This window comes from Hyla sarda, chromosome 4 (genome assembly GCF_029499605.1).
Source record: "Hyla sarda isolate aHylSar1 chromosome 4, aHylSar1.hap1, whole genome shotgun sequence".
Taxonomy (NCBI): Eukaryota; Metazoa; Chordata; class Amphibia; order Anura; family Hylidae; genus Hyla; species Hyla sarda.
This window is the reverse complement of record NC_079192.1, coordinates 62563904-62574780: the sequence shown is the minus strand read 5'-3', so window position 1 is coordinate 62574780 and position 10877 is coordinate 62563904. Positions and strand designations below refer to the sequence as shown.

At 41.8% G+C, this 10877-nt stretch overlaps 1 protein-coding gene across 1 annotated transcript; it reads left to right on the top strand.

Annotated features, from left to right (window-relative positions):
• Positions 1–880: 880 nt before the first annotated feature.
• On the top strand, positions 881–2584 carry LOC130366815 (mitoferrin-1-like; the record flags this gene model as incomplete). Its single annotated transcript, XM_056569184.1, is given in 1 exon segment — positions 881–2584. A coding segment is annotated over 1 exon segment (502 nt), but the record flags the coding sequence as incomplete, so codon positions are not given.
• Between the last annotated feature and the right edge of the window lie 8293 nt (positions 2585–10877).

Sequence of the window (10877 nt, the reverse complement as noted above, 5' to 3'; positions counted from 1 at the left end):
TTGATGAAAAACTGATTACTCAAAACCGCACTAAACTGTATCAAAACGTGTACAAATTTAAACCCATATACGGTTAAAAACCATATACGGTTTGAAAAATGATGTCCGGTTGCATCAGTTTTTTAAGAAAAAAAACGTGTATAGGTTTTTAACTTTTCACTCTATTATGAATAAAGTTTCACTTGTTTGATTGAAATTCCAAGAAAAGAACTGTGCAAAATCAAAAACCGTATGGTGAAAACCGGATTCTCTACGGTTCCCTTTGACTCCCATGTAAAAAAAAAAAAAAAGGTGTATGTTTTAATACAGGTTTTTCACTCGGACCTAAAAACCGTGGTAGACTACGGTTTTGACTATGGGGGGGGGGGGGGGGGGGGGGGGAAACAGACCAAACCGTACAAGATGCAAAACGGAGGCATCGTTTGGCATACAGTTTTTTTCAATGGAGAGTCAAGGCATACGGTTTTCAATACAGTTCCGGAACTGTATTGCAAAAACGTGGTGTGAACCCAGCCTTACCGATGTCAGCTGGGGTGTGGGGTCTGTTTATGGCAGTGGTCTTCAACCTGCGGACCTCCAGATGTAGCAAAACTACAACTCCCAGGATGCCCGGACAGCCGTTGGCTGTCCGGGCATGCTGGGAGTTGTAGTTTTGCAACATCTTGAGGTCCGCAGGTTGAAGACCACTGGTTTATGGGGTTGTCTAGACCAGGATAGGATTGGTTGACATTATAAATGACAATATCTTGTGAAGATAACTCTTTATTACCTTTTAAGTTTCCATAAAATTCCATACACGTTACATTGTTAATCTGTTCAAAAGAGCTCTGTATGGATTAGAAACACAAAAATAATTAAAATTTTTTTTTTTTCTGCCTCTAGTGGTCAAGCAGAGAATGCAGATGTACAACTCTCCCTACAGGAGCATGATGCACTGTATCCGGACTGTAAGCAGGACAGAGGGAGTGGGGGCCTTCTACCGTAGTTACTCCACCCAGCTCTTCATGAACATCCCTTTCCAAGCCATTCACTTCATTACGTATGAGTTCACTCAGGAGCAGCTGAATCCACAGCGGCAGTACCACCCCGGTTCTCACATAGTCTCCGGAGCAATCGCCGGGGCGGTGGCCGCCGCAGCAACTACTCCTCTGGATGTGTGCAAAACATTATTAAACACTCAAGAGAACATGGCCCTCAGCTCTGTTAACGTCAGCGGACATCTTTCGGGCATGGTTAATGCCATTAGGACGGTCTACCAGCTCGGAGGGGTGTCGGGGTATTTCAAGGGCGTCCAGGCCCGGGTCATATATCAGATGCCTTCTACAGCCATCGCATGGTCTGTCTATGAGTTCTTCAAGTACTTTTTGAGCAAAAAACAATAACAAGGATATAGATCTATCCTGAAGAAGAGGAGACCATTGCTGATGGAGCCGGATCTGGGAATCCATATTTTAAATCTGCAAAAATTCCATTTTATATTTGATATTTGTCTGATTTTAACCACCATTCCTTTTTGCCAAATATACAAGGGGCGACCTGTTTTTTTTTGGTGCCTTTCCCATATTACCTCAACCAATCTACAGTGTAAATGCTTCAACCTACTTTATTTATATTGGCTTAGAGATGGGGCCACCTCATGTATACTGGTGACCAGCAATGCTGGGTTGTAGTTTTGCTGTAACAGCATACAGGAATATATATATATTATGTAGAGAGATTTGTAAAGTCACTGCCCAATAGTCCTGAAAATATATATAAATATTTATTTATGCTATTCTAATAGTTGTTTAATGCCAAGAACAAGATGACGCACAAGTCCTAGATTTTTATTTTATTTTAGAGACTATATTAATATTGTAAGGTTTCTATATCCTTTGCGAATGTGTAAATAGTTTTTATGCCATATTTTTCTATAGGGAAATAGACAGGGTAAATATTCTGCGTATTAATATGTTATCATGAAGATGGTAGGCTCCACATTTTTAAAGAGATTAATTTTACTTTTTAGATAAACAAACAGCTGAAACCTATTTTATTTAATTTTTTTTTCTGTTCTCGGGCGATGCCCAAGTTGTTATGAAGGGATAGTTCCCAGCATGCTTTGCACCTAGCATGGCATGCAGGGCAGTCTAGTTTTGCAATACCTTCAGTGCCTCAGGTAGCAGACACTTGGTCTAAAGGGAAAATGTCAGCAGGAAAATTCTGTCTAGGCTACCAGCATCACGTTATAGAGCACAAAAAGCTCAATGAACGAATAAAAAATATATATATGTTCATTCTATTTTTAAATATATATTAAATGTTTATATTATATATAAATAATATACACAAAAATATATATATATAATATATTTTGGCTTTAGGGTGCGTTCACATGTGCAGATTTTGCTGCCCATTGAATCAGTGGGCAGCAGAACCTGCAGCAAAAATACGCACGTGTCAACGCACCCTTAGGGCACGTTCACACGAGCAAATCCACAGCGTATTTCACGCTGTGGATCCGCTGCTGAACGATTGCTGCATGGTGCTTTTAGATGCGCCTGCTTGGAGCGGCAATCTGCCGATACAAATAGACAGACTGCGAAGTGCGAGTTGCTGCGCATGCGCAGTATACTCACACATCACGGCGGCTCTTGGCCTAGCCCGTGGAGCAGGGGGAGCACCAGCTTCAGTGTGTCTGCTCGTAGCAGCGTAATGCCACTCTGAGCAGGCACATCTTAAGGCAGCGTGCAGCGGCTCTGCAGTGTAAAATACGCTGTGGATCCACTTGTGTGAACATACCCTTAGTATGCATTCAGACAAGTGGAACCACATCGTATTTTACGCTGCGAATCTGCTGCCGAAGGACCCCTTTAGATATGCCTTCACAGAGCGGCACTACGCCGCTACAAACAGACACACTGCTGCGATGTGCAAGTTGCCGCGGTGTACTCGCGCACATCTTGGCCGCTCCCTAAGCTAGGCCGAGAGAAGGCGTGATGTGCGAGTATACTGCGCATGCGCGCAGCGACTCTCACATCGCATGGTGTCTGTTCGTAGCAGGCACATCTAAAGACACCCTGTTGCGGTCCTTCAGCGGCAGATCTGCAGCCTAAAATACACTCTGGATCCGCTTGTGTGAATGTAACCTTAGGGCTCGTTCACATGAGCAGACTGATTTGCGGGTTTCCCGCTGTGTGCTAGAAAGGGGGTGGGCTCTCTGTAGCAGACTTTCCGCTGTGTAAAATCTACCGCAGACCCTATTTACTTTAATGGGGCTTGAAGCATTTTTTCCGCAGCGGAAATTCTGCAGCCAAAAATCTGCTGCGGACAGCCCTTCACCTTTTCAAATACGCAGCTGGAAATCCGCAAATAAATCCTGTCATGTGAACGAGCCCTTAGGAGGTGAATAGATGGTCTTAATAAATGATTGACGACCATCCTTTTAGAAGTGTGCACACTGATTAGGACCGCCCACTGGACTCCTAAATTTAAATCTGATCCGGGCTTAGGAGTCAACTAGTTGGCCCTAATCAGTATGTACACTTAGACAAGGAAGCCTATCAATCACTGAGTAAGGGTACGTTCACACGATCGGATTTCGTATTCGTATTTCGCTGCGGATCTGCTGGTGAAGACCCGCTCTATGCTGGCTTTACATGTGCCTGCTCGTAGTGGCAATACACCGCTACCAGCAGGCACACTGCGATGTGCGAGTCGCAGTATACTTGCACATCGCAGGAGCTCTCTGCCTAGCTCAGAGCAGGGAGAGCGGACACGATGTGTGAGTACGCCGCGCACATCACTGCAGTGTGTCTCCTCGTAGCGGCGTATTGCTGCTAGGAGCAGACACATGAAAAGACAGCATAGAGCGGGGCCTTCACCAGCGCATCAGCAGTGTAAAATACACTGTAAATCCGCTCGTGTGAACGTACCCTAAGACTGTCCACTGGACTCCTTAGCCCAGAAAAAACAGAGATTTAAATGAATATAATACAAGTTCTGCTAAAACTTTTCCAGCTATAGAAGATGCTGCTGGCTTGATCAATGTGACAGGTTCCCTTTTTAAGTTATAGCTGATGTAAGATGACAATCGGGCCCTCGATCAGTGCTTCCCAACCAGGGTGCCTCCAGCTGTTGCAAAAATACAACTCCCAGCATGCCCGGACAGCCTTTGGCTGTCCGGGCATGCTGGGAGTTGTAGTTTTGCAACCGCTGTAGGCAATCTGGTTGGGAAACGCTGCTCTATATACACACGCACATTTTTAGTTCATTTTGAGGAGCATGTTTTTGCCTATGCAGGAGTGAGTGCTCATAAGTAAAGATTAGCGAACTTACAGTAAATTTGATTCGTCACGAACTTCTGAGCTCAGCAGTTGATGACTTATCCTGCATAAATTAGTTCATCTTTCAGGTGCTCCGGTGGGCTGGAAAAGGTGGATACAGTCGTAGGAAAGAGTCTCCTAGAACTGTATCCACCTTTTCCAGCCCACCGGAGCACCTGAAAGCTGAACTAATTTATGCAGGAAAAGTAATCAACTGCCGAGCCGAGAAGTTCGTGACGAATCGAATTTACTGTAAGTTCGCTCATCTCTACTCATAAGCTATTCGTATCTGGGAATGGTAGGCTAATCCCCTTGCCGGGTCTGACAGACTACTCTTGCTGTGACATAAGACCTTGCCATCAATGCCAACCACTTGCTATCTTATGTCTCTGAGCAGCACGTGGCACGCGCTCTCCTTAGTAGAGTTCTATCGGAATAGTAGGATTGAAATTTCAAGTAAAACTCAAGAAAAAATATGAAAAATACTATTGTACATTTGTATGTGGTCGTGTGATTTATAAAATGTCAGCAGGATGTGATGCATCATGGGATATAATGAAAATAAGATATGTCCCCTACTTATTGAATGAAGTTAGTAAGGAGTTGACACTAAGGGTGCGTTCACACGCTATTACTAGCGGTGGGTTTCACGCTGTGGGAAACCTGCTGTGCGTCACGCTACCATTGATTTGAATGGGTCCACAGACAGTCTGCAGTAGTGTCATTTAAAGGGGTTATCCAGGAAAAAACTTTTTATATATATATATATATATATATATATATATATATATATATATATATATATATATATATATATAAATAATATATTATCGCTTGCTCCTGGCTCCTGGCTCCTGGCTCCAGAAAGTTAAACAGATTTGTAAATTACTTCTATTAAAAAAAATCTTAATCCTTTCAGTACTTATGAGCTTCTGAAGTTTAGCTTGTTCTTTTCTGTCTAAGTAATCTCTGACACGTCTCTGGAAACGCCCAGTTTAGAAGAGGTTTGCTATGGGAATTTGTCATCAGAGATTACTTAGACAGAAAAGAACAACCTTAATAAGTACTGAAAGGATTAAGATTTTTGAATAGAAGTCATTTACAAATCTGTTAAACTTTCTGGAGCCAGTTGATATATAAAAAAGTTTTTTTCCTGGAATACCCCTTTAAATCAATAGTAGCGTAACTCGCAGCGGGTTTACCACAACGGGAAACTCTCTGCTAGCTACTAGTGTGTGAACGCAGCCTTAATCAGAGTGTGTCTGACTGCAAGTTTTCTTTGTTTGTAGTCTGTTACCATGGCGACTAAGTGGTGTGCATAGGAGCTGCTTACAAAACAGTCCTAAATGACAATCTCCTATCATGGGATAATAAGAATAATGCTATAAAACAAGGTTTCCTAACCAGTGGCTTACCAGCTGTTGCAAAACTACAACTCCCAGCATGCCCTGGCCGTGGATGTTATAGCTATTGCTCACTTCAGTCCCAGTGTTTGTAGAGCGAAAGAGCTGAAACTATAACAGCTGATTGCAGAGGGTCCCCTGTGAAGGACCACTACAGGTAACCAAATTTCTACAAAAGTGTTCCTCAGTGCGCCCTATAGTGCCCGGCCAGTGATAATGGGTGGTATTGTTTATCTACATGTGTTTCCCAACCAAGGTGCCTCCAGCTGTTGCGAAACTACAGCAGGCTGTCCAGGCATGCTGGGAGTTGTAGTTTTGTAACAGCTGCAGGCACCCGGGTTGGGAAACACTGATCTACCCAGTGTCCTGCTGCTGTTCAGATTGTTTTATTTTTTATTTTTTTTCGTATTTAGTTTTTTAATACAGATTCACAAAACAAGAATTTAACACCCCCTTACCCTCAGATTGAGGTTTCTACCTACCCCCCCCCCCCCCCCCCCCCCCCGTGCCTTTTGACTGTCATTGCCTTACGTCACTGCTGTAAATCACTGCACACTGCTGCGACCTCTCATAATATCTGACCCCTTCCCTAGGGGCTCGCTACCACACAGTGTACGACTTAAAATGCCTTAACTACTTTCAGAACATACAGGGTATAGACATGTATTGTGCCAATCTTCTTTAAGAAAATTCCCTAATTTTGTCTATCTGAAAGTCTTATAGATCGCATAAAGTATAGATCAGCTTACGTGTATTTTTGTTATTTACACTTAACTGACCTAATACCTTCACCTCTTTGTAGAGAAGATACTGCCCTCTCTTGGTTACTGCAGGTTTTACAGTAGTAGTGTAGCACGGGTCATTTTCTTTGAGTTGGAGTAAATCCATGGCATAAATTAAGTCAATGATGGAGTAACTTATAGTAAATCCGCACCCACTCCCTCATGCTTATCCGCACCCCCTTTTCTTTAAGTGGCAAGTGCGGCCTATGAAGGAAAAAGGGCATTTGTAACTCTTCTACACCAGACAACTGGGCTTAGATGTCTTGAGGTGAAGTGAATAAAACTGCAATACTGCCCCAAACCTGTGGACAGGTGTGGTGCTGTTCGTGGAAAAGGCATCCATGGTTTTGTAATCAATGACAACCCCCTACAGCTGTGTCTTCTCAACCAGTATGCCTCCAGCTGTTGCATGCTGGGAGTTGTAGTTTCACAACAGCTGAAGGCACCCTGGTTTGGAAACACTGGCCTAAAGGCTGCTCTTGTACGAGGATGCTATGACTTAGAGGGTGTTCCTCACGCACCCTGAAAGTTGATTTCTTTGAGATTGCTGCTCGGATGTGTCTTTATTGGGGGGTACAGATGGATGGTGAAGGCCACACATCTAACTTGAGGTTTGGTCTGGGGTATAACATTGAGTACATTTCAAATTATGAAATAAATAAATTATATAAATAAAACTAGTATTTACAGAGCATTTAAAGGGATATTCCATATCAATTGGCTCCAGAAAGTTAAACAGATTTGTAAATTACTTCTATTAAAAAAATCTTAATCCTACCAGTAGTTTTCAGCTGCTGAAGTTGAGTTGTGTTTTTATTTTTATTTTTCCTGTCTGACTACAGTGCTCTCTGCTGACACCTCTGTCTGTCTCAGGAACTGTACAGAGTAGCAGCAAATCTCCATAGCAAACCTCTCCTGCTCTGGACAGTTCCTGAGACGGAGATATCAGCAGAGAGCACTGTTGTCAGCTGCTGAAGTTGAGTTTTCATTTTCTGTCTAAGTACTGGTAGGATTATTATTATTATTATTATTATTTTTTTTATTTTTATTTTTTTACATAGAAGTAATTTACAAATCTGTTAAACTTTCTGGAGCCAGTTGATATAAAATGTTTTTTTTTTTTCACCAGAATACCCCTTTAAGCATACTTACTAACACCATCCTGCCCATAGGGGGGGGGCCTTTCGGGGTCGTCATGGGCTTTTGCACCTAATGACTTGAGGTCTGTCTGATTTGCCATTGGAACATGTTGTCATATTTAGGGGGATCTTTTGGCACGTGCATGAGAGTCAGGCAGCGGGTCACCCCTGCCTTCCCTATGTATAGACAATAAAGCCAGAAGTTCTCTCTTCCTAATCTATAGGTGAAAAAAAATCTATAGGTGAATAAAAGGTTCAACTTTATCAGTGACTATATTATTTTAATAAGTTTTTAAAAATGGAAAAATGACAAGTTAAGAAAGAAAAACACTGAACAAAAGAATGTAACTGGTCTTTTGCAATATTCAGCATTTGCAGGAGACATGGGTTTTACAGATGCAACACCTATTATAGCTATTGGCCTTACGCCATCTGCTGGGCGATTGTGCTATTGCAGGAACTGGGACTTTACTGCATTAATATTGATCAAAAAAGCTGCTACCCGATGTCTGCATTATCTGCCATTCCCATAGATGTATAGCAGAAAAGGAGAATTGGGAGAAATGGCTTTTGGCAGAACACTCTCTATCCTTTGCTATAGTCCAGTGTTTTCCAACCAGTGTGCCTCCAGCTGTTGCAAAACTACAACTCCCAGCATGCCCGGACAGCCATCGGCTGTCCGGGCATGCTGGGAGTTGTAGTTTTGCAACAGCTGGAGGTGCGCTGATTCTGAAACTTTTTTATTTTTAATTATTATTAATAAATAAAATTATATATAATTTTTTTTTTTTTTTTTTTTTTTTTCATGCTGGGAGTTGTAGTTTTGAAACAGCTGGAGGTGCTCTGATTCTGAAACTTTATTTTTTATTATTAATAAATAAAATTATATATACATTCTTTTTTTTTTTTCATGCTGGGAGTAGAGATGAGCAAACTTACAGTAAATTCGATTCGTCACGAACTTCTCGGCTCGGCGGTTGCTGACTTTTCCTGCATGAATTAGTTCAGCTTTCTGGTGCTCCGGCGAGCTGGAAAAGGTGGATACAGTCCTAGGAAAGAGTCTCCTAGGACTGTATACACCTTTTCCAGCCCACGGGAGCACCTGAAAGCTGAACTAATTTATGCAGGAAAAGTCATCAACTGCCGAGCCGAGAAGTTTGTGGCGAATCGAATTTACTGTAAGTTCGCTCATCTCTAGCTGGGAGTTGTAGTTTTGCAACAGCTGGAGGTACTCTGATTCTGAAACTTTTTTTTTATTTTTTAATTATTAATAAATAAAATTTATATATCATTTTTTTTTTTCTTTTTTTTGCAAATAAAGCAATCGCTTTGGCAGAACCTGAGACGTGATGTGAACAGAGCCAAGGGCTGTCTGGGCATGCTGGGGGTTGTAGTCTTGTAACAGCTATGTGATTGGGAGACACCGGTCTTAGGTGTATGGACACTTTAATTTATTCACAACCTAGTAGCTTAGACAACATTTTAGTTTAAGACACTCGTGTCAGAAACAATGTGACGCTGTGACCTGTACTGACCAATCAGATCGCTTCTTCTATTTTAGAACCTGGCCTTTTAATAAAAACACTCTAAAACACTGGGCTTCTTCATCTTCAATATTCTACAGTGGGGAGGAAAGTTGCAAGCGACCATATTGGGGTACATTTTCATCGGGTTTTTCTGTTTTAATGTATACGTTACCGAATTCTGACACACAAAAAAAAAAAAACACTATGCGGCTGTATGCCATACTTTTCCTATCGACTTACGTGCTAGACGGTAGACAGGGGGGGGGGAAATAAGATCGTAATGCATCGTTTTTTTTTTATTTATTTATTTTTTTTTTTCTGCCATTAACAATTGTGTAGTTGACAATGTTTTTTTTTCCATACAGAAAAAAAAATTTACCGGACAGTGGAAAATGTGAAATGGAGAACGCGGTGTGAACTCGGCCCTTTTGCAGATTTTGCATCGGTCACAAGCGCTCTTGTGGCGCTCTTTTTCCACTATGGAAAAAGTGGGGGTGCAGCGATGACTTGTGGAGCCTTGGCTTTATTTATTTTTTTAATGCACTATAGCTGTGAAATGTAGAAGAACCGAGACATGTGACTTCATTACAAGCTCATTATGTGCCTTACAGCTCAGATTTATTACTTTTTTGTTTTTGTTTTCATATTTGAAATATTTTATTTTTTTATTATTGCTACTCCCCCCCCCCCCCCCCCTTTCAAAAGCCTTTTATTTTTACTACCTTTTATAATGATAGATATTGCTTTGTATGCATGGAATAAAGGGACTCTAATATTAGGGCATGTGCAATTTAGGCTTTGTTGCTCGTAGCAACCAGAGTTGAGCTTTCACTTTCTGTTCTAGAAAATGAAAGCTGAACTCTGTATAAAATGTTAAGGCCTATAACAACCAGATAAGCCTCATTCTACTGTAGTGAAGGCTGCTTTTAGCATCTGTATTATACCCGCAATGCCTGGGCATCTTGTGGTTCGGCTGAACTGAACTTAGGGTATGTTCCCATGCTGCAGATCCGTTTCAGAAAATCCACAGCATGTCTGCATTATATTAATGTAGCCTTAGGGACTGAATTTTAGTTGTAACAAATTCAAGGCTGAGATTCTCAATGTAGCAACCATCGCTGGTGCTAGGACTTGTGCGGTCCTGCGTCGTAATGTTTATTCTTAATGACAGAAATCCATCAGCACAATTTCCGCAGCCGAAATTCAGCGTCAAAATCCCATAGACCGCAATGGGAGGCTGCTGCAAAGTGGATTCCACGTAGAAATTCAGAGGGAGATTTATGAAAACCTGTGCAAAGGAAAAGTTGCCCATAGCAACCAATCAGATCGCTTCTTTCATTTTAGAGAGGCCTTGTTAAAAAGGAAAGAAGCGATCTGATTGGTTGCTATGGGCAATCTCTGGGTGGAAATTCTGTGAGAACATACCCCTACAGGAGTTTTCTGTGTGTTTTTTGTTTGTCTTTTTATTTAAAAGGCCCCCTTTTAAATAAAAAAAAGAACAAACTGATATTCACCTCTCCCATTCTTTGCCGAGTTGTTTTTTTTTTCCTGTCACATGACTGACACAGCCAATCAGCATCTATGGTCACGTTTTGTACTCCTGGAATCATGGCTGCCATCACTGCGCGCTGATGACGAAAGAACGGGTTACCAAGACAGCTGATAGGATGTGGCAGTCATGTGACCTCTGCTCCTATGTCAAGACCAGAGTGCCAACCTGAAC